This window comes from Suncus etruscus, chromosome 15 (genome assembly GCF_024139225.1).
Source record: "Suncus etruscus isolate mSunEtr1 chromosome 15, mSunEtr1.pri.cur, whole genome shotgun sequence".
Taxonomy (NCBI): domain Eukaryota; kingdom Metazoa; phylum Chordata; class Mammalia; order Eulipotyphla; family Soricidae; genus Suncus; species Suncus etruscus.
In genome coordinates, this window is record NC_064862.1 from 21,459,965 (window position 1) to 21,486,767 (window position 26,803).

General features: G+C 57.8%; 3 protein-coding genes across 3 annotated transcripts; 1 reads left to right on the forward strand and 2 right to left on the reverse strand.

Moving 5' to 3' along the window:
* Window positions 1-319: 319 nt before the first annotated feature.
* DDX54 (DEAD-box helicase 54) lies at window positions 320-15,810 on the reverse strand. Its single transcript, XM_049788777.1, has 20 exons — window positions 15,628-15,810; window positions 12,893-13,022; window positions 12,610-12,680; window positions 11,647-11,835; window positions 11,480-11,529; window positions 10,655-10,696; window positions 10,419-10,514; window positions 9,023-9,144; window positions 8,876-8,937; window positions 8,654-8,785; window positions 7,278-7,488; window positions 5,165-5,299; window positions 4,354-4,581; window positions 4,189-4,262; window positions 3,401-3,640; window positions 3,146-3,288; window positions 2,941-3,054; window positions 2,366-2,470; window positions 2,030-2,142; window positions 320-852 (listed from the first exon to the last, which is right to left on the reverse strand). Exons 1-20 carry the CDS (start codon window positions 15,808-15,810, stop codon window positions 620-622), a joined length of 2,673 nt encoding a protein of 890 aa, XP_049644734.1. The 3' UTR covers window positions 320-619.
* A 1,017-nt stretch (window positions 15,811-16,827) lies between these two features.
* On the forward strand, window positions 16,828-21,233 carry RITA1 (RBPJ interacting and tubulin associated 1; the record flags this gene model as incomplete). The annotated part of the gene is made up of 3 exons (XM_049787774.1): window positions 16,828-17,010; window positions 17,770-18,092; window positions 20,449-21,233. Coding segments are annotated over 3 exons (987 nt in total), but the record flags the coding sequence as incomplete, so codon positions are not given.
* Window positions 21,234-21,861: 628 nt separating this feature from the next.
* Window positions 21,862-26,354, reverse strand: IQCD (IQ motif containing D). The gene is made up of 4 exons (XM_049787775.1): window positions 25,547-26,354; window positions 23,931-24,164; window positions 23,668-23,739; window positions 21,862-22,302 (listed from the first exon to the last, which is right to left on the reverse strand). The coding sequence occupies exons 1-4, from the start codon at window positions 26,276-26,278 to the stop codon at window positions 21,862-21,864; spliced, it is 1,479 nt and encodes a 492-aa protein (XP_049643732.1). The 5' UTR covers window positions 26,279-26,354.
* Between the last annotated feature and the right edge of the window lie 449 nt (window positions 26,355-26,803).

The following is a 26,803-nucleotide window of genomic DNA, read 5'->3' on the forward strand; positions in this document are numbered from 1 at the left end:
CCCACTGTGTACTGGTGCTCAATTATAGGATCCGAAGGTATGCTGGGGTCAGATATCTGGGCTCAGGTATGTGGGAACATGAACCCCAACAACCTGAGGGAAATGATGGCACCCTGAACGCAATTCCAGTCCTGACAGGCCACTCAGGGCACAGGGAACTGAACACTGGTCTGAGGGACCAATTGGTCCTCAGAGGCTCATTTCCTTTCCTTTAGGGGACGCGAGGGACCCTGGGGGACTTGCTCAACCCCCAAACTGGGACAAGACACTGCTCCATCCATCAAGGCCCTTTTCCAAGACTACACTGTAGGGGGGCCGCTGTGCTCAACAAGTTTATTAAAAACATTCTACTGGCAGTCAAGGGTCAGACCCATGTGGACAATGACCCCTGAACCCTGAACAGGAAGCAGCAGCAAACCGCCAGCTCGGTCCCGGTCTGCCTGCCAGGCCTCCGCTGGAAAACTCCTACTTCAAGACCCTGCTCAAATATCCTCATCGTAGCAGTTTTTCTGGCCATGTAGGGTTGTTCTTCGAGGACATCGGTCCAGTCCGGTCCAGCACACTTCTGGTGGCACCCCCAGGGCACCTGAGCTGACATCCTTGAAGCCCAGCACCTCCCTTACATCCTCTTCCTCATCTTGCCTTTCTTTGAGGGGGCGCCCCGACCAAAGGCGCCCTTCTTCAGCTCTTGCACCCGGCGTCGATTGCGGGCAGAGAGCTGCTTCAGGCCCCCGCGCTGCAGAAACTGCATTTTCTGGCGGTGGCGTCGCTGCTTCAGGATCTGCTGCTTGGTCTTGAGCTCGGAGCGCACGGGGCCCATGGGGGCCCCTGGAGTTCGGGACTGGGAGGCACCTGCCAGGACACGGGGGCAGGGGTCAGCCTTCAGCCCCACACCATCTCCTCCTCCCACCAGCCTCTGGACCAGTCCCTGAAGCAGAACCCTAGTGGCTGGCACACAGTTGGTGATTAATAAAGTTCTGGCAACCTATGGCGGTGCTCAGTATGTGAGGCCTCCGGCCGGAACTAAAGGAGTTCAAGCCCCAGCAGCGGCTTTTAGGTCCGAGTCAGTCACTGACAACATCTTTTTGTCCTTTCTGGATTCCCAATCATGCCCCTCCCCCCCATACTGGCCCTGATGTGAATGAACCAATGAGAGATGGGCAGGGCTCAGGACAGACTCCCCCAGGAGTGGCCGAGGACCAGAAGCCACTCGGTGTGAAATGCAGCCCCCTTAGGCCAGCCTGGAGACTTGAGGCACAAGAGAGACCCATCCCCGTCCCCTGCTCAGCACAGTCAAGCATTAGGGCAGCAGCCTAAGTGACAGGTCCACTACCCCAGTGGCAGTCCCCCTGCCCTCCCAGGCAGCCAGGGGAAAACCAGGAGTGTGAATACAAGCACGTGGGTATGTGTGTTGAGAGGACCAGACATGGGTGGGACCCGGATGAAGAGGGAGGGCGCAAAAAGAGATCTAAGAAGAGAAACAGAAGGGAGGACAGGGCCAGAGTGAGAGACAGAAAAGCAAACAGACCAAAGAGCAATGCCAAGAGGCAGTTGAAAGCCAAGACAGAAGGAAAGGGAAAGGCAGATGACTGGGGTGAAACTGACAGCATGGGGGGGGCCTGAGCATGGAGGGGCGGTGAAGCCTCACCAAGAAAGAGGGGAGCAGGGAGCAGGCAGTGAGTCTGCGGGACAGGCTCTGACACTGAGGCAGCCAGCAGCTCCTGGGAGGGGGTGACTGGCAGGTGCCAAGAACCCCTTCGTAGGGGTGCCACGAGCCATCCCTTTATGTAGACTGGGCAGTGAGTTTTCTTCCAAAGGTGGTCAGAATCCAGCCTGATCCCCCCAACAGCACAACCAGCTGCGAGGTCCTCCCTGAGCCCACGGGAGGAGGGGGCGCTGTCGACAGCTGGCCCTATATTGACTGCAGTAGAGATGAACCCCACCACAGCTTGGCAAGGTCCCCAGAAGGTGATAGGCACAACTTTCCACACGGGCTTTGGGGGAGACCCGGGGTGGGGAAAATTCTCACCTTGGCCTCGGCCCCACCTCCCACCCCTGCGCTCCGGGGCTCGATGGTTGGAAGGGCCTTCATCCTCCGAATCCCGGTCATTGATCTTCTGTTTCTGCTTCCACTTCTGGTAGCTGGGAAGCCGCGTTAAGAAAGCTGCTGTGTGAGGCTGAGAGATGCCACGGCCGGGGGGCCCACCCTGGCAAATACCCAGTCTGATGGGGCACTGGACATGGCAAGATGGGAGGGGAGGCTGCTCAACTGACCACTGGCTATGCCCTGTCCCCGCCCCCAGTCACAGCCCCACCCACTGGCCCTGGCCCCTCCCATCGGCGATGGCCACGCCCTCCTGGATACAGGTCTCTCTTGTAGGAGCTGCTGATGAAGCGGCCGCTCTCGGTCTTGATCTTCTTCTTGTCCTCCTGTCCCGTCTGTCCCACGAAACGCTTTTTCTTCCGATCCCTGCAGGGCACAGGATGGGGCAGGTTGTGGTGGAGGGAAATTTAGGGATGTAGGGGAACTGGCCTCCCCCCACAATAACCCCATTCCCCCCAATCTTCTCAGTGGATGCTCCCTGCCCACATCACTCCCTTTCCTGGGCCTGGGCATAAGCACCACTCTAGGGGGCTGGGGTGAGGGGTGGCACCCGTGGAGGGTCCCCAGCGCCATCCTGGGGTGAAGCCACATCACTCCTCTGGAACTGGTATCCACAGTGAAGCAATGGGGCACAAGGCCTGGCAGGCAATGGGACCAAAGGCCAGAGCCCCGCTGCTGAGACTCGAAGGCCAAGTGGAAGCAAATGTCCCTGCTGCGTCTGAAAACACTCAGCCAGGACGATCAGGCGGGGGTCAGGGGTCATGGTCTTAGAGCCCACAGCGGGATCCAGGCAGGACAGGGGTCACACACGGTCACGGGTCCCTGAAGTCACTCACCACTTGAGTTGCTGCCGGCCACGGGTGAGGTTCTGGGCTTCATCCCCCATCAGATCTAGGACGGCGCCGGCCGCCTGCTGCTCGAAGGCACCTCCATCACCACAGACGCTCAGGCTACAGAGGCAAGGAGAGGTGAGGGTCAGGGCAGGTGGATGGAGCGATGCCCACCCTCCCTCTGCAGCAGGGCACAGAGCTGGCCACTCACCCCCGCTCGCTGTCGAAGTCCTTGGGCCGGTAGGGCACGTAGAAGTCCTGGTCACGCTGTCCCGCCATCTCCCGGCGCCTCTTAGCTCTGCGGGCAGGTCCAGGTTGTTGCCGCTTCTGGCCCACAACCTCCGTGAAGACATCCTGAGACAGGGAGACCGAGGCAGGCTGACCTCCACAGGTGGGGTGGGGCTAGAGACCCCGGGGGCCTGTGTCCAGCCCTTCCAGCCTCCAGGTTCCCTGCTTTAGGCCGTACCTCCACTCTCTGGCCATCCACCTCCACTCTCAAACCGTCCTCCTCCACTCTCTGACTCTCCTCATCCTCCTCCTTTTGCTGCTGCTCCTCTGGGGCCACCTGCGGCCTGGCTGGGGCCTGGTGCTGCCGCGCCTGCAGGTCTTGCTGGAAGCTGGCAATGGCCTTGCAGTCCCTGCGCCGCTTAGCCCGCATCACCTGGCTACCCGGGTCACGGCTGGAGGCGTTGATCTCGAAGATGGTCTGTGAATGTGTTTGGGGGTCACACCTGGGTCCATCACCCGGAACCCCCAGCCTGGGCACTTTAGAGCTGCACCTCTCAGCCCCAGGGGTGCACAGCAGGCACCCAAGCCCCAAGGCCCCATGGCCAATGACAGGACATTGGTGACGGCACTTGCTTTGCAGATGGCTAACCCGAGTTTGATCCCTGGCATCCTGTGTGCTCCCTAGAGACCACCAGGAGTGATTCCTGAGCACAGAGTCAGTAACAAGCCCTGAGCACTGCTAGCTAGGTGTGGCCCCCAAAAAAAAAAAAAAACAAAAAAAGCAAAACCCAAAAATCCAGACACCGTGGCCAGATCAGCTCAGGCTGGGGGGCGAGGGAGGGGGCAGGAGTAGGGTGAACCTTCCAGAGAGCCTTCCGGAGCCATCCAGAGCCTTTTACCTCCACCCCTCCCCACAACCCTGTTTGCTCCTACTGGGCCCAGGAGCTCAAAGGAGACAGACTGGGGAAGCTGCTCCCGAGGTCCCACAGGCCGTGGGTGAGGGGTGAGCGAGGGGGCCCAACTCACCGACCGGGCACGGTAGCCCCTGATTCTGTCCACCAGCTGTAGCCTCTGCAGCTCCTGCTCCTCACAGCGTGAGCCTGTGGGGGACAGGCAGGGTGTGAAAGTTTGGGTGGGGGGGAGACAGGGCAGTGCTTGATCGTGCCTCTCCCACCACCCCCAAGGACTCACTGAAAAGCGGGTGCAGACCCAGCGCCCCCACGTCCAGCTCCTTGGCCCTCTTGATGGACTCAGGCGAGGGCGCTGGCCTTGAGCGCAAGTACTGGTGCTGCGCGTTGTCAGCCACGCGGCTCAGGCCCCGCAGCTCCAGCGATGCCTCTAGCGAGGTTCGCAGGCCACCGTCCTCGTCGTCCACCACGGTCTGAGGCACCCGGCCCAGCACGCCATCTGCAGGCCCCGCTGCAGGCAGGGGACAGCAGGCCCATCAGAGACCCCGAGCTCTCACACCGCCTTCCTACCTCTGGGCGCTGCACTGACCCGGGAAACCTGAACGGGCCTGGACGTCTGTGCCCGGGGCCTCCTGAGTCCTTTCAGAGGGGCCTGGTCACAATGGGTCCCTCTCCCCTCCCTAAGGGACTTGGGCCACTAGGGCAGAGGCGATGAGGCCTGTGGGAAAGAACGTTTGCCGGACACTCAGCATGGATGGACACACGGACTCAGAATAGATGGACACACAGACCCTGCACAATGGACCCATGAACCCAACCCTAAATGGACCAACACAGACCTTGCAGGGACAGACACATGGACCCTGGAGGCACAAACACATGGAAATGGGGGAGGGAAGAGTTCTCGGAGCCTAGGCTAAACCAGTTCACCCCTGCCTCCCAAATCAGTCACATGCAGGGCCTGGATGGAGCCTGCAAATGAGATGGGGAGGGGGCAGTGCTGTGCGAATCAGAACCCCTGGGAAAGGCCACAGCCTGGCCAGGCCGCCCAGAACCAGAGTTAAACCCTAAGGACCTTTTTTGGGATCACTCACCGGGGAGTGTGTCCTGGGGGCGGGCCAGGGTAAGGCTGCGGCCCAGGAACAGGTGCAAGTCCAGCAGGTAGGGGAGCTCGTCGGGAGCCACGAGGGAGTAGGCGGTGCCACTCCGGCCGGCCCGGGCCACGCGGCCTGTTGGAGGAGGACATGGGACTGGACTCATCATGCTGGCAGGACCAAGGTAGCTGGCTGGGCCCGAAGTGGCGTGCAGGGCAATGCCAGCTCTGCATGGATTAGAGTCGCCACAGCCCCGCGGACCCTCCTGGCTGCAGAGAAGGGCAAGAGCAAGGTTGGCAGGAGCCATCCTGAGACACAAGGACCAGACACCCCAAATATACAAAATCAACTGGTTTAGGAAAAGTGGTAAACTGGCCCGGGGATCCTCTATTCCAGTTAAAAAAAAAATTATTTTTGGTTTGGTTTGAGGCCATGTGTGGAGGTACTCAGGGCTAACTCCAGACTGCACTCAGGAATTACTCCCGGCAGTGCTTAAGGGACCATATGGGATGCCGGGGATCGAAGCTGGGTTGGTCATATGCAAAGCAAGCACCCTCTTGCTGTGCTATCACAATGGCCTTAGGAGTAAAGTTTAACTGGCAAAAGGCCCACTACTCTGTTTGCATGGTTCCCAAGGCTGCAAATGTGCTATAAGAAGAGAGATAAGGACCAGAGTGGTAGCAGAGAAGGGAGGGTGTTTGTCTTCCATGCAGCTGTCAAGACTGGGTTTGAGGGGCCGGAGAGATAGCATGGAGGTAAGGCATTTGCCTTTCATGCAGGAGGTCATCGGTTCGAATCCCGGCATCCCATATGGTCCCCTGTGCCTGCCAGGAGCAATTTCTGAGCCTGGAGCCAGGAATAACCCCTGAGCACTGCCGGGTGTGACCCAAAAACCACAGAAAAAAAAAAAAAAAAAAAAAAAAAAAAGACTGGGTTTGAACCCAAGAACTCTGTATGGTTCCTGAGCCCTGTCAGGAAGAAGCCCCGAGACCACTGGATGTAGCTGAAAAACATGGGTTTTGGGTAAGAGACTGCAACAAACCTCAAACACAGGCCTCTTGTGTGTGGGGGTGTCCCCACCCTCTTCCAGAGTGAGGCTCTGGGGTGAAGGAAAATCCTCGGGATGCACACGGATATGAAGCAGGTGCTGGTGCCAGGCACCATGGGGAGGGATACCACACCCATCAGTGTGGCTGTGTCTGCTTCAGAGACCTCTGCCTGCACATGCCATTTCCCACCTGTGCAAAGTGTTTTGTTCTATTTTTTTTGTTTTGGGGCCACACCTGGCAGCGCTCAGGGGTCACTCCTGGCTCTGCACTCAGAAATCGCTCCTGACAGGCTCGGGGGACCATATGGGATGCCCGGGATCCTACCTGTGTCTGGCCCGGGTCAGCAAGGCAGACACCCTAACCGCTGTGGTATCTCTCCAGCCCTCACCTGTGCATAGTTCTTTCGGGAGCCCTGATATATGCTGCCGAGACATTCCCTGTGGGGGTGCCAGGAACCCTGCCCAGAAATGTGGGGCACGGCAGGCCCTCCCCAGAGCCATGGAAACTGCGGCTAGGGGAGGGCTCCTCACAACCCAGCAAAGAGGAACACACACATGCAAGCAGACACACACACACACACACACACGCAAGCACAAACATGCATGCAGACATGCAGGTGTGCCTCCCTGAGAGCACACCTCTCAGAGCACGAGCGCGCGCGCGCGCACACACACACACACACACACACACACACACACACGCACACGCACACACACGCACGTACGCTGAGGCTGGGACATGTGTCAATCATCAGTGATGGGTGGGGCCACCTAAGGCCCTCCCCCCAGCCCACCACCATGTATGAAGCCTGGAATGCTCAGTAAGGGGAAGAAAAGGGGGGAAGCCTGAGCAGGCAGTGAGTACAGAGATCCTGCCAGCACCCGCACAGAGGGGGCCTATGAATCCTTTCAGGGATCAAAGGGGCCCTCAGAAGGTGCTAGAGGCAGGTTCCAGCTCTGGGCAGGAGGAGGTAGAGAGAATGAGCCAGGATGGGGGTCCAGGGCCAGTCTGAGTGAGCGGCACCCTCTGCCCTGTTTCTGGGGATGGGGCAGTGGGAGCCTCACCCACGCGGTGCAGGAAAAGCTTGCCCTTGGCGGGAAAGCTGTAGTTGACCACGTTGTCCAGAAGGGGGATGTCCAGGCCTCGGGCCGCCAGGTCGGTCACTAACAGCACTGAGCACTTGCCATGCGTGAACTTGGCCAGGTTGATCTTGCGGGCTGTCTGGTCCAGGGCGCTGTAAATATGGGCGCAGCTCACTCCTTGGGTCGTCAGCAGCTGCCGGGAGAGGAGGGGGCCGGTGAGAAGACAGTAACGGTGGGGGACAATGACCCAGAAGTCTGCACCTTGGAGGACAAGTGAATCCTAGCCTGATGGGCTAGGCGGGACAGGCGACGTCATCTACTGTCTCTGCAGGCTGCCTGGTGTCAGAGGGGGTGGCAACAGAAGTGACCCCAATCTATCTCAGTAGGATCCCCCTCAGCCAGCAGAGGTGAACCCCAACCCAGCACGACTCCATCAGCCAGCAGCTGTGTGACCCTGGGCCTGATACCTGACCTCTCTGCCTTCCCTGTGCTCCTCCCCCCCCCCCCCCATCCCACAGTCCCTGAAGCAGAGAATGGCCCAGAACAAACACAGGAAGCTGAGAAGGTGTGAACAGTTTGGGCTCATTTGAGCGTGACCTGCAGCTGTGTGGAGGCGGCCCAAGGACTCCGTGAAACCCAGTGAACTGTGTCCCCAGATACCAGAGCGGGGAAGTGGTGGCGGTGGGGGCTGATTAGAGGATAGGGTGAACAGGGCCGGGGTTGGGCAGGGAACTCCCCTACTTTTTCCTTATGCTTTGGGGGCAAAAGCTGGTGAGGCTCAAGATTTACGCTTGGCTCTGCATTCAGGACTCACTCCTGGCGGCACTTAGGGACCATATGCGGTACAGCAGATCAAACCCTGGTGGGCCAGTGCTGGTCAAGTCAGCGCCCCTTCCACTATCCTGTCACTCCAGCCCTCCTCGACCCCCAATTCTGACCTGGCTGTGGTGGGTTAGGGGCAAACGTGTGGAAAATCCATTAAACTGCTCGTACTGTCCAGCTGATGGCAAACACCGGGTAGGAAGTGGCCAGCAAGTCCATGGAAAATGAAAGGGGGGCCAGGATGGACGAACTTGAAGTATTTTTACTACGTATTTGCGGATTCCATTGGGGTGGGGAGGAAGCAGACCTGGTGGTACTTGGGGGACCACAGGATGCCAGGACTAGAAACTGGACCTTCCCGGTGCAAACCAACCCATGGAATACTCGGCCCCAGCCCTGGCCCTGGTATTATTTACTTCTGATTTCAGAATATTTTCCCAAGAAACAAGGGGCCCGTGTCCTGCTTGCGTGTTTCCCTCTGGTGGCTGCACATGGACCTGCAACGCCAAGCTAGCCCAGATCAGGGGGGGCCCTACCTCGCTGAGGTACTCAGCATGGTGCTTAGTGGCCACAAACACCACGGTCTGGTCCTGGGGGCGCACCACGCCGCGCAGCAGGTGCAGGAGCACAGCGGCCTTGGTGTCCTCTCGAACCAGGAAGAAGGATGTCTGGGGGACAGACAGGGGATCAGTTGGTGCGGCAACCAGGAGAGGCCTGGTCACCGAGTCCGTAGCCAGGGGAGGGCCGGTGCGCCTCACCTTGAGCTGCTCGTTGAGTTTGGTGTCCACATCCAGCCGTATGAGCACGGGCTCCGTGAGGCCTGTGGTGAGCAGGGGAGTCTGTGATGAGGCAGTCCCCCAGACCCCCCCCACCAACCACCCCACCTTTGCCTCCAAGACACTCACCAGCCCGGGCGAACTCCACCAGCAGTTTGGGCAGGGTGGCTGAGAAAAGCACGGTCTGGTGGCCCCCGGGGAGGCGGCCAATGATCTCCTGCAGCTGCTCCGCAAACCCCATTTCGAAGAGCCTGGAAAAGAGGATGGGAGTGAGGGGAGTAATAGCATGGCGGTGAGGCCCTTGCCTTGCCTGCAGTGGACCTGGGTTTGATTCCCAGCATGCAGAGCCAGAGGGAGTAAACCCTGAGCACCACCGAGTATGGCCAAGACAAACAAGAAAAATCCCAAAGCAAAGAGACAAGAGAGGATTGGGAGGAAAGAAGACAGGAAGGGGTACAGATCAGAAAGGTGCCTGGATCCCGGCTCTGCCCCCTAACTTCAACTCTCCTCTCCCCAACATGAAGGGCCCTCCCTACCTTGGCCTCACTCAGCATCACAGCGGCCCTTGCTGGGTGCCAAGTCCGGCTCCAGGAGGCCCACATGCGTCACCCATTAGATTAAGCCTGTGGTTCCCCCCAAGGGTTGGGGGGGGGCATGTTTCACCCCCACTTTACCCTGGGCAGTCACAAGGTTGCCCAGTAGTTTGGGGAAGCTGGTTGGGCGCAGCCTTCCACCTGCAAACTTTCCATCACCTGGAAATCATGAGTTTATGATTCTAATAGTCTTTACTTTTTCACTTTGGGGGCCACTCCTGGTAGTACAGGAGCCCATATGGAGTGCCAGGGATGGAACCTGGGCAAGCACACTCCCTGCCCGATGATGTACGATCTCTCAGGCCTGGGCCCGGAGAGATAGTACAGCGGCGTTTGCCTTGCAAGCAGCTGATCCAGGACCTAAGGTGGTTGGTTCGAATCCCGGTCTCCCATATGGTCCCCCGTGCCTGCCAGGAGCTATTTCTGAGCAGACAGCCAGGAGTAACCCCTGAGCACCGCCGGGTGTGGCCCAAAAACAAACAAAAAAAAACAAACAAAAAACGATCTCTCGGGCCTGTTGCCTCCTTGTCCTCTCAGGACAAGGAGGGGCTCAAAGGCTGATGCAAACACCCCACATCCTATGAGACTTGGGGTTGATCCCAAGGCTTTTTGGAAAAATCAAACCAAAGCAAGACATATGGGAGCGGGGGCCGGAGAGATAGCATGGAGGTTACTAAGGCATTTGCCTTTCATGCAGAAGGACGGTGGTTCGAATCCCGGCATCCCATATGGTCCCCTGTGCCTGCCAGGGGCGATTTCTGAGCATAGACCCAGGAGTAACCCCTGAGCGCTGCTGGATGTGACCCCCCACCCAAAAAAAAAGACGTGTGGGAGCTTCAGAGTCTGGCGGACAATGCTTGGTACAGACCTCGACAGCCCCTCGCCCTGGGGTCTCCTGGCTTTGTGGTATCTAGGCCCGCTGGAAGCCTCACCTGTCAGCCTCGTCAAACACCACATATTCCACACTCTGCAGCTTCAGGCTCATCTCCACGGCCACATGCACCAGACGCCCAGGGGTGGCAATGATTCTGGAAGTGGGGAACGAGGGGTACATGGCCTGGTCACCCAGGGATCAGCACCACCAGCCCAGCCCTCCTCGCTCACCAGTGGCTCAGCTAGGGTGCCGCCTGGCGGGGACCCCAGAGCATGGCCCCAGCCCCACACTCACATGTCGGGGTTCTCATGCAGCGCCGCAAACTGATCCTCCATCCTAGAAGAGGTGGGGGGTTAGCTGAGGTGGAAGCCACCTCTATTTCCCATGACCAGCTGCCCAGGGGAGGCCCCACACATAGCCGGGTCCTCGGTATGGATCTGACAGACCTGATGAAGGCTCTGCCCTGAGCGAGGAGACCCCAAAAGTAAAGGGCTGACCCTATCTATGGACAGGGCCCCAAAGAGCACCCATGGCTGCTTGGGACCACAGCGCCACCTAGTGGCCTGTCCTGGAACTGCCGGCTCCATTGAGAGGCTCTGGACTCAATTATTGGAGGGTCAGACCCTGAACTCCAGTTGTTACCCAGAGCACCCTGGGGACAATTGCGGACGGGGGTGGGGCGGGTTGGGATTCTGGCCAGGTCCAGCCCAGAAAGACTGTTGGACAATCATGTTCAGGAAAAGTGGTTCTCATGTCAGGCAAAGGCACTAAGGGAAGATATGGGGTGGAGGGTGGGAGTGTCAGCTGGGGCAGACACTGCTGTCCATTGTTCAGGAAGATGGACACAGACTGAGCTGCAAAGACCTCTCAGGAGACTGGGACCCTTCCCAGGGTGACACCTGAACTCGGGCAGGGCCAGGAACCAAGTACAGGGTTTGTCCAGGATCCCCTGCCCAGCATCGCACGACCAGGAATGACCCCTTTAGACTGTGGGTGAAGCCACTGGGCAGGTCTGGCACATCACAGGCACCGGGAAGTCAGTCCTGAGCGAGCGGGCAGAGCCTTTGGTCCTCCCCAAAATGCCAAAGCATACGTGGGACCAGATGAGTTCTCACTTACTTGTCTCCACCGAGGATCAGGGCGGTCTTGAGGCCAGTGAACTTGCCCAGCTACAGGGAGAGAAGGAAAAAAAAAGGGATGGGGGAAGAGAGGCCTTACTCAGCCACTGGAACCCCTCTGCTGATTGCTGCCCCTCCCCCCGAGCCATACACACACATATCCCGCACCTCTTTGGTGAACTTCATGGTCTGCAGCGCCAGCTCACGAGTGGGTGAGAGCACCAGGGCACGGGCCCCACTCTGGGCACTTCGGGCCTTGAGCCGCTCGAACATGGGGATGAGGAAGCAGGCGGTCTTGCCACTGCCCGTCCGTGCCATGGCCACCACATCCTTGCCATCCAGGATCAGCGGGATCGTCTGTGGGGGACGGGGTAAAACAAGAGGGGGGTCCTGGGACGAGGGGCCAGCCACACTGTTCCAACCCCTGGCCACAGTCCCTTGGCCTCCCTCCAGGCTCAGACAGCTCACTGCCCACAGCTTGTGCCAGAGCTGGAAGGGCAGGGTCAGGCCTTGCTCCAGAAGCCCAGAGCAGGGCCCAGAGCTCCAGAAGTGGGGGGCTCAGCTTCTTTTTTTTTTTAAACTTTATTGATTGATTGGCTGTTGGGCCATACCCAGCGGTGCTCAGAGGTCACTCCTAGCTCTGTGCTCAGAAATCACCCCCCGGCAGGCTCGGGGGACCATATGGGATGCCGGGAATCAAACCGGGGTCCATGCTGTGTTGGCTGTGTGCAAGGCAAACGCACTACCACTGTGCCATCTCTCCAGCCCCCCACTTTTTTTTTTTTTTTTGGTTTTTGGGCCACACCTGGCATTGCTCAGGGGTTACTCCTGGCTGTCTGCTCAGAAATAGCTCCTGGCAGGCACGGGGGACCTTATGGGACACCGGGATTCGAACCAACCACCTTTGGTCCTGGATCAGCTGCTTGCAAGGCAAACACCGCTGTGCTATCTCTCCGGGGGCCCCCCCCCCCACTTTTTTTAAGACTTGATTGATTGATTGATTGATTGGCTGAGGTCCAGCTTCTAAGCCCAGGCAGTCCCCAAGCACAGAACCAGAACTGCACAGAAGCACCGCCTGCTGCCCTGGGTAGTAGCCAACCGTGATGAAGGAGATCCCAGCCCTGTCCATACCTTCCTCTGGATAGGTGTGGGCACCTTGTAGCCCTTCTTCATGATGCCTTTGAACACAGGGTAGCTCAGGCCTATGGGGACACAGGACAGTTGGGAATGGACAGTGGCAGATGGACCCGCTGTGGATGGACCCGCAACTCCTGCCTGTGTGTCCATCTGTCTGTACCCAAAACTCCTGCCCACCCCTGCCCATTCCCAGCAATTCCTGTCCTCACCCCACTCCTGTAATGTCTGTGCCCATCCCGGCCCCCTCGCCCACAGGACCAGAGACCGCTCCACCTACCCATGGACTGGAAGCCTCCTGACTTCTTCTTCTTCTTGTTCTGGGCCCGCACCATCTCCCGTGTGTCCGGCTCCACGTCCGACGTGCATTCCGAGGAGGGGAAGGCGGGCAGGGGTCGACCGGGCGCCAGCTGGACAAAGGGACAGAGCTGAGTCATCCGACCTCAGGCGGTCTCCCCTCAAACAGACCCTTAAGGCTACAGTGCAGAGCCCCCCTGGGCAGGCCCAGAGGCCAGCCAGCAAGCACTGTCCCCAACTCCGCCGGGGTCCCACTCCAGCCTATCACCGACCCACAGTCAATTTGTGGCAAGGGGTTCAACTCCAGGAACCTGCAAAGCCACAGCTGGGAAACGGGCGTCAAGGGCCTTAGTCTCATTCAAGGGTAGAGTGAAGAGCAGAGGCCGAGAATGGCACCACCGTCACTATTTCAACCACCACTAACCCCACCACCCCATTTTCATCACCCCCATTATCATCACCACCACCATCACCACCAGCCCTATCTTCTGCCCCCTCCACCATCATCATCACCATTATTTTCATCCTGTGCATCCCCACAGCTAGCACTCAAAATCCCAAAGTCAAAATTAAGGTTTTCCAAATTACTTCTCCCTGGGGCCAGAGTTATAGCAGTTGTTAGGGTGTGGTGTTTTGGCCCAGCATATGGTCAACCAGGATTAGAGACTCAGCATCCCATTTGGTCCCTGAGGCTCCAGGAGTTACTCAAGAGCAACACCAGGTGTGGCCTCCCATCAAACCCCCCTCCCCCCTCAAAAAAAGAAACAAGATCCCAACAAATTGTTCCCTCTTTCTTTTGTTGACTGTGCTGGGGATCAAACCCAGGGCACCACAAAGGAAACTAAGTCACACTCCCAGGCCCTAGTCTCCTCTGAAATGTGTGTCCCCATTTCCCGCACCATTCTGACTTTCTTAGGCCTCACCTGCCCTCTGTCCCTCCTCTCTGGGAATGGCCTGTAAGTTCCTAATACCTCCTCTGGAGTGCCTCTCAGACTTCCCACTACCCCCTCGTCTCGGGGGGGACATTTATGAAATGTCAAAGACAAAATCACAGAGACCACAGAAAGCAAGGCTTGCAATAAACTCTATATCCACACACTTGGCCACCCACACGGACTTTGTGAAATGGGCGACATGATGGCGTCCACATCTCAAGGACGGAATGGTGGTTCCGAGGGGTGATGGGAGGCGGGTCATGAGGCTGTCACAGAGACAAGAACCAGAGCCTGGCTCGGGGTCCCTACTCCTTCCATGGGACAGTCCCGCACCCTCACCCTCCATGCACCCAGCACTTTTCACATTTTTGTTGCTTGGTTTGTTTGGGCACAGTGCTCAGGGCTCACTCCTGATGGGTTCCAGGAAGCAAATAAAATGGCAGGGATGGAAATCTGGCCAGCCAGCATGCCAGGTAAGAGACCCTCCTTGCTGTGCTATAAATCTGGCCCCACATTTGCCATTTTTGGTTTTGTTTTGGGATCAACTCTTGTTGATGCTTTAGAAGTTACTCCTGGCTCTGTACTCAAGGGATGGATCACTCCTGGCAGGCTTCAGAGGACCATAAGGCATGCCAGGTGTCAAACCCAGGTGGACCACGTGCAAGACAAGAGCCTTATCTATCTTGCTGGGCCTGTGCTTTTTGCATTTTAGAAGACTGTGCGGAACAACAAAACAAAACAGAGAAGACAGTGACCCGGGATGGCCCCAAAGGCCTGAAAATTTGGTCTTTGCTATGTGTGGGGGAAAGTTTGCCAGCTAGGGCTGGCAGAGAGGCCAGAGAACAGTGGGAGTGGGGTGGAGGGGCTGGGGTTGGCCATCACCTAATCCTTGCACCCCACTACTCCTGGGGATAGGGGTACAGAGGGTGGGTTGGGGGACCACTTCCCACCAAATCCTGGGACCCTGGGGAGCTCCCTCCTTCCATCCTTCCCCCACTTCCCAGCAGGGGGTCTTAATGCTGGGTATGGGAGGGGTCGCTCAACACCTACAGGACCAGTTCCCAGGGGTGGGGTGTCCCTTATAGGGCTCCCACCCAATTCTCAAGCAGTGTCCCACGTGGTCCAGAAGCTCAGGAACCCCCCCCCAAACTCTCAAAGCCGCGCCTCCAGCGCCCGCACTTGCCATTGGACGAGAGCGCACTTATGCCCGCCCCGAAGGCGCCGAGCAGCCAATAAGAAGCGCGCGGATCCTCCCTCCCGCACTTGTGATTGGATGAGAGCGCACTTAAGCCCGCCCCGAGCACGCCGGACAGCCAATAGGAAGCGAGCGGACCTCCCGCACTTGTCACTGAAGGAGACCGCACTTAAGCCCGCCCCAAGCGCTCCAGAAAGCCAATGAGAAGCGAGCGGGGACCCTCCCTCACTTGTGATTGGAGGAAAGAGCACTTAAGCCCGCCCCCGAACGCGCCAAGTAGCCAATGAGAAGCGAGCGGACCCTCCCGTACTTGTCACTGAAGGAGAGCGCACTTAAGCCCGTCCCGAGCGAGCCGGTCAGCCAATGAGAAGCGAGCGGAGACCCTCCCGCACTTGTGATTGGAGGAGAGCGCGCTTAAGCCCGCCCCGAGCCCTCCGGGCAGCCAATGAGAAGCGCGCGGACCCTCGCCAGCGCCCCGGGACCCCCAGACCCTTTAGGGGCGCCCGGCGTCTTGGCGGGGGGGTGCTCCCGACGTCTTCGAGGGGAGGATCCCGGCCTCCCTCCCCGGGCCCCGCCGCGTTCTCCCACCTTGGGCGCGCGGGCGTCGTCCCCCGCGGGCACCTCGAAGTCGCCATCGTCCGAGTCGCTGCCTTGCGCCCGGGGGTCCGCGCCCTGCCGCCGCCGCCGCTGCCCCTTCTTCCTCTTCTTGCTCCACTGCGCCATGGTCGAGCGCCCCCGAGAAGCGCCCGCCGCGCGCCTCTGCGCCGCCATGCGGGCCGGGCCGGGCCAAGAGCGGACGGGGGCGGCGCCCGCGGAATAGTCCATGAGCGCAGGGGGTGCGCTTCGGCTTTGGGGAGCCCCAACCTGCAGAGCCCCGCGCAAGCTCGGCCGGACTGGCTCTCAAGGCCTTTGACACGCATTTAAAACCGCTCTTTGACCCCGAGCTGGGCTTTGGAGGGCTCCTGGAGGGGCTCCGGCCGGGCTCTGCATAGCACGCACCCTCCGCAGGTGGCGCCGAATGGTTCAGTCCGAGGCTGCGCGCGCAAGTCGCTTGCTCTGGGCTGGCTGGCTGGCTGTGCTGGGTTGGGACTAGGGCTGGGGATGGGGCTGGGGTTGGGGCTAGGTGCGGCCTAATGCCCCAGGTAAGGGATATCCCTGGTGCGGGGACTTGTCAAGGGGAGCCTGGCTCGGGCTAGGCAGGGAAGGGGAAGGTTGATGCTGGCTGCAGCCCTGAGCCTACAGCTTTTGCATTGCATTCGGGCAACCTGGGTTCCATCCCAGGCCTTCCATAGGGTCTCCTAAACACCCACCCCTAGGAGGGAGTTCCCCAGGACAGAGCCCAGGAGGTGTAGCACAACCCTGGGCATTGCCAGGTGTGGCCCCAAAACAAAATAAGGGGGCCGGAGAGATGGCATGGATGTAGTTTTTGCCTTGCATGCAGAAGGACGGTGGTTCAAATCCCAGCATCCTGTATGGTCCCCTCCCCCAAGCCTGCCAGGAGCGATTTCTGAGCATAGAGCCAGGAGTAACCCCTGAGCGCTGCCCGGTGTGATCCAAAACCTAATAATAATAATAATAATAATAATAATAATGCTACAGAAAAGGCAGAAAAGGGCTGGAGTGGTACTATAGCAGGGAGGGATTTGCCTTGCATGGGGCTAACTAGTGTTTTTCTTCCCTACATCCTGTCTAGGAACCCCACCTCACCCCCAGCACCACTAGGAGTGATTTCTGGGTGCAAAGAAAAGAGGGGAGTCGAATGAGCCCTCGTTGTCTGTTTCTAACTGATGCTTTTTCCCGCCCCCAGCCTCCTCCCCAATTTCAGCAGCATCAACTGTGACCTGCTCCCTTGAAGGTACCATTTGGTTGAAGTCTCAGTTTTACCATCTGTACAATGGGCCGAATGGACGCCCAGAGACTGGACTGTTGGAAGGGTTAAGGCCACGATGCTTATGGACCCCTTGGAACGAGGTAGGTGGTAGGATCAAGCCCTACTGTCTGATCTGCTCCCCGTTTGTGCACGGGAGTTATTGGTTGGCGCCCTCCTGTCTCCTGCCTCCCACCTTTGTTTTCTGGTTGGTTTCCAGCTTCCATTGTACCTTCACCTTGGCAACCTTCTGTCAATATTTATTGTGCACTCTGGCTGTGCTCTGAATGTAAATGATTTCATTCAGTACTTGTCATTGGCATCTCCCTCTCTCTCTCGTCCCTTTTCTCTGTTCCCCCCCTTCTCTCTCTCTCTCTCTCTCTCTCTCTCTCTCTCTCTCTCTCTCTCTCTCTCTCTCTCTCTCTCTCTGTCTCCCCCCCTCCTCCTCCTTTCTTTCTCTCTTGTCCCTTTTCTCTATTCCTCCCTCCTCTCTCTCCCCCTCTCCTCTCTCTTCACTCCCCACACCTCAGTGGCAGATTAACCAAGTTTCTTACAAGTGGAGCCAGAGCAATAGGGGAAGGTAGTTGCCTTGCAAGCAGCCCACCCAGATTCGATCCCTGGTGTCCTATTTGCCTCCCCAGCCTCTCCAGGAGTGATCTCTAGGCACCTCAGAAGGTAAGCCCTTAGCATAGCTGAGCTTGATCCAAAACAAACACAAAGTTTCTAAAGGGCCAGTGTAGGTTGGCAACTCCCTTCTGTGGCGGGGGACAGATGGAGCTAGGACCCCAGGAACTCCAGCCCCTTCCAAACTCTTGGCCAGCACAGAGCTGACTCTGGGGTGCCCCCCTCATTCATTCCCACAGGAGACTCCAGAAGCAGGGCCTAGTGGGCGCAGCACTCTACTGTGGTTGGAGACCTCGGGCAGCTTGAACACTCCAGTGCAGATGGCTGTTGGGGGGATGAAGGCTCTGCACCCAAGGCCTCGCAGCCGGGCCAAGGCGTCTTACGTGGACGAGACACTGTTTGGAAGCCCAGCAGGTGCCCGGCCCGCTCCGCCAGACTTCGACCCTCCCTGGGTGCAGAAAGCCCCTCGAAGCACAGGAGGGAGCCTGGGAGCATCCCCAATATCCCCTTCCTCCAGGGGCAGCACCCCCAGCATCACCCCTAGGAAGAAGAACAAGTACAGGTAATGCATGGCGGACAATGCTGCTCATGGGCTCTGTCCTCTGAGGACACCCCCCCCCCCCGGGGGGGGGGGATAAAACCAGACCTGTGCTCCTCAGCTGGTGGCATTGGAGAGGAGAGTCCTGTGACATGCATGCAGCACTGGGACTTAGCAGTTCAGGGACCCTGAGCCAGCAGGAGGGAAGCTTGCAGGTCCAAACCCAGCCTAGTATCCCACCCAGACAACCGGCTCAGAGCCGAGCATCGATTTGATCACAGCTCAGTGCTCAGTGCTCGGGTCTCAGCCCTGAAGTGACATGGATGTGATCAATATTTTGAAAAGGTGTCTTGCCTTTTCTGGAATGGGACTTGGCCCAGACTGTTCCAGATCAGAGATAGATGGGTCGGATTGTTTCCATTTACCATCACTTGGAAGCAAGCAGGGATGGGTGGCCATATGGTCCCCCATGGTTTCTTGACAGAGGTTGTTTGCAGATACAGACTGTCCCTTCAGGACAAGGTCACAACAGACCTCAGCCTGGGAGAAGTCCATGCAGAGTTCTGTTTGCACAGGGTGCAAATAAGGCCAGTTGCCAGCAGGGTTGTTTTCTCCTGAGCAGCTCTTAAGTGAAGGCTTCTTAAAGTTCTCGAGAGACCTCTGCTCCGAGACAACCCTGCCTGCTGTCCTCTCAAAGGGGCACTGATTCTTTTGGATTAAGGCCCCACCCTAATGACCTCACTTAACCTAAATTTCCCCTTTATGATTCCACACATGGAATGTTGGGAATAGTTCCCTTCCTGACTGGATTTCGGATTCCTTCTGAGCCTCAAGGCACCAGAGATGAGCCTATAATAGCACAACAAGGAGGGTGCTTGCTTTGCTGGTAGCGAACCTTTGATCCCCAGTATCCCATATGGTCCTCCAAGCCCACAATGGGTAATTTCTTTTTTTTTTTGTTTTTTTTTGTTTTTGGTTTTTGGGTCACACCCAGCAATGCTCAGGCGTTACTCCTGGCTCTGTGCTCAGAAATCGCTTCTGGCTGGCTCGAGGGACCATATGGGATGCCAGGATTCGAACCAATGACCTTTTTTTTTTGTTTTGTTTTTGGGCCACACCCAGCGGTGCTCAGGGGTTACTCCTGGCTGTCTGCTCAGAAATAGCTCCTGGCAGGCACGGTGGACCATATGGGACACCGGGATTCGAACCAACCACCTTTGGTCCTGGATCGGCTGCTTGCAAGGCAAACGCCGCTGTGCTATATCTCCGGGCCCGAACCAATGACCTTTTGCATGCAAGGCAAACCCCCTGCCTCCATGCTATCTCTGGCCCCAATTGGTAATTTCTGAGCACAGAGCCAGGTATAACCCCTGAACATTGCTGAGTGTGGGCCAAAATCAGAAGGCACCAGAGGAGGAGGCTTACCTTGGGAACCTGCCTGTTGGATGAGATAACAGCTGAACTCTAGGAATCTGGAGAGATAGTACACAGTGGGCAAGATGTTTGCTTTGTGGCTGACCAGGGTTTGATCCTGGCATCCTATACATTCCTGAGTACTGCTGGGTATGGTCTAAAAACAAAAAACGGGTTGGAATGATAGCACAGCAGTAGGACCTTTTGTGTTGCATGCAGCTGATCAGGGACAGACCTGGGTTCGATCCCTGGCATCCCATATGGTCCTCCGAGCCTGCCAGGAGCGATTTCTGGGCACAGAGCCAGGAGGAACCCCAGAGCGCTTCTGGGTGTGGCCCAAAAACCAAAAAATAAAAATGAAAACAAAACAAAACCTGGTTCCATCATCACCATCAGGTGGAGAGCAGCAAGCAATGGGGTCCATGGAAGGGCACAGGACAGCAGAAGTTCTGGCTAACAAGGCCTGTGAAAAAAGGGAAGGGCTGGGTTCTAGAAAAGGGATGGTGGGATAGCCAACTAAGGTTTCACTAGATTTCTTGCTTGCAGGTGGCAACATATATCCAGAGAGAGGACAGTGGAGCTCCTGTACTGGGGCTTGAACTGTCTCTGGACTCTCTCTCGGTGTCTGCTATTTCTCCCACACCTGACCAGGCCAGGTGGCTGGAAAAGCAGCCCCTTCCTGCTGAGTTCAGCCAAAGTCCCAAGGCAGGCTCTCATTGGACAGAATAGGTCATGTGGCTGATTCTGAGCCAATCATTATACCCAGGACAATGGACTATGCAAATTGTCTCAGTGCCGGATCTAAGCCCTTGACCTGGAACAGCTGACAGAAAGGGAGCACTGTAGTCCATGGGAGAGCTGTGGGCACAATCCCTGATTGGGGCACAAGGACTTCTATGTAGGTGGCATCAGGAGTGTGGCCAGGTCAAGGTTTGGGGGCTCACTGCATTTCTCTTTCCTTTGCCAGGCTCATCAACCACACGCCCTCTTATTGCGATGAGTCCTTGTTTGGCTCCCGCCCTGCGGTCACCAGTTGCAAGACCCCATGGATGGCCAAGGGGGACGCTGCGAAGCTCCATGCCCTCATCTGGACCCCCCCAGCCACCCCTCAGGGCAGCCACCCGCCCCACCCCAGGGAGAACCCACTGCCCGCAGTTCATCCCATCACTCCCTCTCGGGCAGAGCCCAGGGTGGCATCTGCCCCCAGGCTGGGCTCTCCCTGCCCTTCGGGGAGGGCCCGTTCCCACTCCCTCACTCACCTCAATGGCCATGGGGGGCGGCCCTTGGCACCCCCTGCAAATGGGCCTCGGGGTCCCAAGCCTTCCCCATCCCCGGTGACCTTCCGGACTCCCCTGGTTACTCCCAGGGCTCATTCTGCCAGTGTCTCAGTGCCAGCCACCCCCCGTCAAGGCGGAACCACCCAGAATGCAAAACCCCCTTGGAAATGAGGTCTGAGCCCTCCCCCTGGGGAGGGGGTCAAAGTGGGGTGTGGCCCCACATTCTGACAGACTTGGTGCAAACTGCTCTACACGTGTGGATTTGAGAGCACCCAGTCCTCAAATCACAGGCACTGGTTGTATGGTGCCTGGGGAGCTTCTGGGGAGACCCTGTTCCTTTCCCATCCTGCAGTCTGCACAGCCCCAGGCCCCACTTCCGGCCCAGGAGGTGTTTCCTGCAGAAGCTGGAGGCATCTCGTTTCCCTGTCTAATCAGTGTCTTTATCTTAGGGTATTAAATATATTTACAGACAACAGTGCCCTGAGAGCCACCCATTGCTTTTTTCTGGGATGCAGGTGGTGTTAGGGGTGTGTGTGTGGTTAAGTGACTGGTAGGAGAGACTGACTGGGATCCATTGAGCCTGGCATATCCAGCCAGGACACCTGACCCAAGGGTCCAGCTCTGCCTCTGGGGTCTGGGTCGGAAAGCAGGTCAGCAAGCCCACCCGTGTTTCCCACCTTTGCCACAAAGCAGTACCCAGCTCTTTTGCCAGGTGGAGAGCAGGCCTCATGGCTGGGGTCTGTGGGGTCACCTCTGTTGGGCAGGTGGTCGTCAGCCCGGCCTCCACCCTCTACCCCTCTCTGCAGAAACCGCTTGTGTGCTCACAGTGCCCAGCCAGCAGATCTGGTGTACATGATCTTTTCTGTGTGCGGTGCAACTGAGTTGAACATGGTTTTTATTTATTTTTCTCGTTTTCTCATTTGGACTTTGGGCCACACCCAGCAGTGCTCTGGGCTTAATCGTGGTGGGTTCTGGGGATCAAACCCAAGCCATTCCTTTAGGATCCCTGAAGTTGCCTTTTAACTGAAAGATAGTTAATGTCCCCAGACTCCATTTCTGGGTTCTCTTTGGGGGGGGTGAGCCCCCCCCCCCAAGGTCAGGGCTCATTTCTTGCCCCTGCCCTTCCTCCTCTTGCCCTTGTATTTTTCCTCCTCCCTCTCGCCTTCCCTCTCCTCGTCCCCCCTCTCCTCCAGGCCTCTCTCCTCCAGGAAGGTCTCCTCGGGGCTCAGCTCCTTGAGGCTGCCCATCTTCTTGTTCTTGCGCTTGCTCTTGACTTCCTCCTTGCCCTTGCCCTTGCCCCGCTTCTTCCTCCTGGACTTCATCATGGAGCGGACCAGGTAGCCCTTCCACACGGCCTGGATGAGCGTGGCGGCCCGCACCATGCGCAGCATCTCCTGCTCCGCCTCCATCTTCTTCTTGGAGCTGATCTCGCGCTCCTGCTGGATCTGCGCGAACTCCTCCACCAGCGTGTTGTACCGATCCTGCAGCTCCTGCAGCTGGATCTTCTCCTCCTTGTGGATGCTGTCCAGCTCCTCGAACTCATCCTAGCACAGCAGGGAGGATGTTTTTGGGCCTCGAGTGTGGCCGACCCAGGTTTGATCCCCAGCATCCCATACAGTGCCCGAGCCAGGAGCAATTTCTGAGCGCAGAGTCAGGAGTAACCTCTGAGCACTGCCAAGTATGGCCCAAAAACACATACAGAAGAATGTGCTCTCCTGGAGCGGGGTACTGGGGACCCCACCATGAGTTCCCAGAACCCAAAGCTGACCCTCTAGCCCTTGATCGATCTTGAGCATTTCCCTTCCACCCAGTTTCTCTGGAAGCAAAGTCCTTCCAGAGACCCCTGGACCATGTCAATTGCAGCCTACTTCCTACCACCACCTTGTGCCCAGACAAACCCCAGTCTCCTAAGATCCTTATTGAAGTTCCAGCGGCCAGAGTGAGGCCCCGACTGGCGCTTTTCTGGGCACAGGGCCCCTTCTGTGGCATGCCAGAATCCCTGGCTGAGTTCAGCCACATGCTCCCAAAAAGCAGGATGGCGAGCACCAGGAGAGGGTTCCCCCTCTGCGGACCTCCTGCCACATCCTATGTGGGCTACAAGTACATAAGACTGGGGACCTTCCTACCAACACAGCCCTAAGGCGGGCAGAAATGGGCTCTGAAACACACGGGCACCCAGGAAGGCAGCCAAGAAAAGCTTCGTCAGTGGCCTGCAATGCTGGGGGCGGGACCCCCAATCTCAGCAGGAGCTGATCAAGTAAGGGTGGACAGTGCAGCATGTGGGCACTAGGGGGAGCCAGGGCCAGCAGAGGCCATGGCTGGGACTTATGAGGCTCCTTCCTGCCCAGCCTCGCCCTCCATCTCCTGTGGGACAAACCCTGGGTAGGAAGGTGAGTGAGTGGGGCAGGGGCCACTGCATGCCAGGCTCTGGGGCCTCACTGGGCAGGCCTGGATTGTTTCGAGAAAGGCCAGGAAGAGGGCCAAGGTTGGAGAGCAGGGAGAGCCCAAAGTTGCTTCCTCAGCCCTCAGGCTACCCCCAGCACCACCACACCTTCCAGTGAGCACTGCCAGGCTAGGTGGCTTTGAGTAGCCACAGAGCCCATGGATGGACTGATGAATGAATGGATGGATGATGGATGAATGAGTGTAGGGGTAAACAGGTAGATTGGATGGATGGGTGGGTGGGTGGATGATAGGTGGGTGTGTGGATGGGTGGGTAGATGGATGGGTGAATGGATGGATAGATGGGTGGGTGGGTGGATGGGTGGATGAATGGATGGATGGGTGAATGGGTGGGTGGGTGGATGGGTGAATGGGTGGGTGGATGGGTGGATGAATGGGTGGGTGGATAGACGGACAGATAGTTGGTGGCAGTGGGAAGACACCTCCTCCTGAAGCAGTGAACACACCTGCTTCTCCTCCATGTCCATGTCGTACTTCTGGATCCAGTTCTCGATTTCAGTCTCCACTTTGTATTTTTTCTAAAGGGTGTCACATAGTGGCTGCTCAGGGGTCTGCAGTGGGTGCTCCCACCTGCCCCTTGCTGACTCTGGCCACACCCACTCTGCTCCCCTCCCTTCTAGGGGAGGAAACTGAGGCACCGGAGGGTTCCCAGTCTCTGCGGTTCTGCTCCCGTGCCCAGGCCACCTGCCTCCTCCCCACTCCCCAGCACCTTGCGAAGCGCCTGCTCCACCTCCTGGTTCTCCTGCGTCAGGTTGTGCAGCTGGGAGCGCAGCAGCAGCAGCTCCTGCTGCGTCTTGGCCAGGCGGGCTTGCGAGGCCCGGTAGTCCTGCTTCTGCTGCTTCTCCGCCTCCTGGCGTGTGCGCAGGAGGCTGTTCTCGGAGTATTTAAGCACCTGGTGCAAATGGTTTTTCAACTCCTGGATCACAAAGTTCTCTTTCTCCAACTGTGGGGAGAGGAGGCAGCTCTCATGAAGGGTTCAGAGAGGGAGTCTGGGGGTAAGCACCCACCTAGGCAGGTGGGTGGGCTGGAAGTTCCTCCCAGACCTCCAGCCTTTAGGATGGTATCATCCCGACTTAACTCTGAAGCCCGGTGACATGCATGGCACCACCAGTCCCAGGAGAGCTGGACCGTGCAGCTGTCAAACATGGAGGACCTTGCAGGGTCTGCCACTCACGGGGGCCAGCAAAGCAGTGGGGACCCTCTCTGGTCCCCGGGAGGCACCCCAGACTTCTAGGAGTGGCTTCTCAAGTGGGCACCGACCCCTGCACCTGCCCCTCACCTGCAAAATGGACACAGTGCTGGGCAGGAAGGTGAATACTCAAGGCTAGGCTGCTCTTTATCCCCAGGGTTTCAAGATGGAGGTGGTCCTGGAAGTCTTCCAGGACCGGTTCTTCCAGAGAAACCATAGACAAGAGGGTCCCCAGAAGCATGGCCACAGGCCTGGGTCCCTCAGGTGGCCAGGAAGGGGCCATCCCTTCCTTTTACAGAGAAGAGTTTCCATGAGCTCATTTCCGTTAGAGGTTTCCCTCCCAAGCTACTCAACATGGATGTCTCCTTTGTAGCTTGCCCAACCTATCAGACGCCAGTGCAAAGGGCCATTGTGTGAGTGAACTAGTGTGTCCCCAGAGGGTCATTACCAGGTGAGGGTCATCTCCTTTCTTCCCTTTTTTTTTTTTTGTTTGTTCCTTTGTTTTTGGGCCACACCCAGCAGCACCTAGGGTTCCTCCTGGCTCTGAGCTCAGAAATCGCTCCTGGCAGGCTCAGGAGACCACATGAGATGCTAAGAATGGAACCCAGGTCCAACCTGGCCCTCTCCCTCAGTGCTCTCTGGAGCTCTGGAGTGGCCAGGCCAGGTCCACACACCGGGTCTTCCTTCCCGGAGCCAGGATTGAGAACTGTGGCTGTCTCCATCCAGGAGAGCAGTGTTGGGGCCAGCCCTGACCCGTCATGTATCAGCTGTAGGGCAGGCCTCCATCTGTTTGTGAAAACAGCTCAGTACCTGCCCCCAGACCTGGCCTGGAAAGTTCTGCCTGTCCTCCCTTGCTGGGCTCATTCGTTCCCTCATTCTCCACATCTTAACTTCCAGGTCCTTTGGCTGAAGATTGGTTCTCTTGGGGATGCCCTACACTTACCCTTCATCCTAGTTCTCAAAATCCATCAACTCGGCTCCTCAGTACCTCCCTTCCCCTTCCCTACCACAGACTGCATGCTACTGGCACTCCGGGGAGGGGCTTATTTACAAGACCTGGTTCTCCAGCCAGTGCTCAGAGAAACCAGCTCCACAAAGCTTCATTCTCCCCGTGCCCTTCTACCGCAGACACCCACCTCTGTGTCCCGGGTCTTCATGCTTCCTGACAGTTCCTTTTCCAGCGCGTCTATGATCTCCTGGTTCCTCTTGTTCTGCTTGCTGATGTTGTGGATGAACTGGGTCTTGTCCCGAAGTTCCATGGGGCTGGTGAGGAGCCTCTCAAACAGGAACCCCCGGAGCTGCTTCAGGGCATCGATGAAGGCCTGTGCGCCCGGGCTGCGGCTCAGGGCCTGCGACTCCAGGACTCTGGCCGCCTGGGGGTTGGTGAGCAGGAGTCGGAGGACGTTCCGGGTGGAGTCCCTGACCTGGTCCTGCAGCATGGCCAGGTGGCCCTCCTGCAGCTCAGCGGAGAGGAAGTGCTGGTGGAACAGGCCTGCCTCACGCTCTTGCCCCTCTTCCTCCCGTGCCAGCCCGTCTTCTTGCTCCAGGAAGCGCACCCCGGCCAGAAGGTCCTGGCAGAAACCATCGTGTTCCCTCAGCACCTGCAAGATGTGCTCCTCCAGCAGCCCCTCCAGGGCGTCGAGATGCAATGCGGCAGGCGACAGCAGTGTCGCCCACTCCACCTTCTGGATGGTTTGGTCCAGCACGGCCATGATTCTCTTGGCCTCGATGGTGGTGAGTTTGGTCCTGGAGGGCACCAAGTGCTTGAGCGGGGAGCTCACCTTCTTGGCGGGCTCTGCCAAAAGCCTGAGCTTGTTCAGGTTGGGGCTCTGGTAGAGGGGTGACACGGAGAGACCCTTCAGTGCCATTCTCTGAGCTGTCTTGGGTGGTCACTGAGCACCCCGGGAGATGAAGAAGGAAGGCCTCCTGCTCTTGGGGGTCAGGGGACCCTGAAAAGGAAGAAGGAGAAATGAGCAGAGCCGGGGAGGCCACCCAGTAGCTCTTAGGAGGCCTAAGAGCTGACAATCTTTGCAGCTAAACCTCTCTGGGCGTTTAATTTATTTATTTGGATTTGGAGAGCCACACCTGGTAGTGCTCAGGGATTACAACTGGCTCTGAGTTCAGAGATCACTCCTGGCAGACTCAGGGGACCATATGGGATGCCGGGATTCAAATCTGGGAGAGCCACATTCAAGGCAAATGCCCTACCCACTCCACTATGCTCTGGCCCTCACAAAGCACTTTTAACTTTTGTTGGTGGTGGTGTGGGGGGGACTGGAGTGATAGGACAGCAGGTATGGCACTTGCCTTGCACGCAGTCGACCTGGCTTTGACCTCTGGCACGCCATATAGATCACCCCAAACCTACCAGAAGTGATCCCAAGCTCAGAACT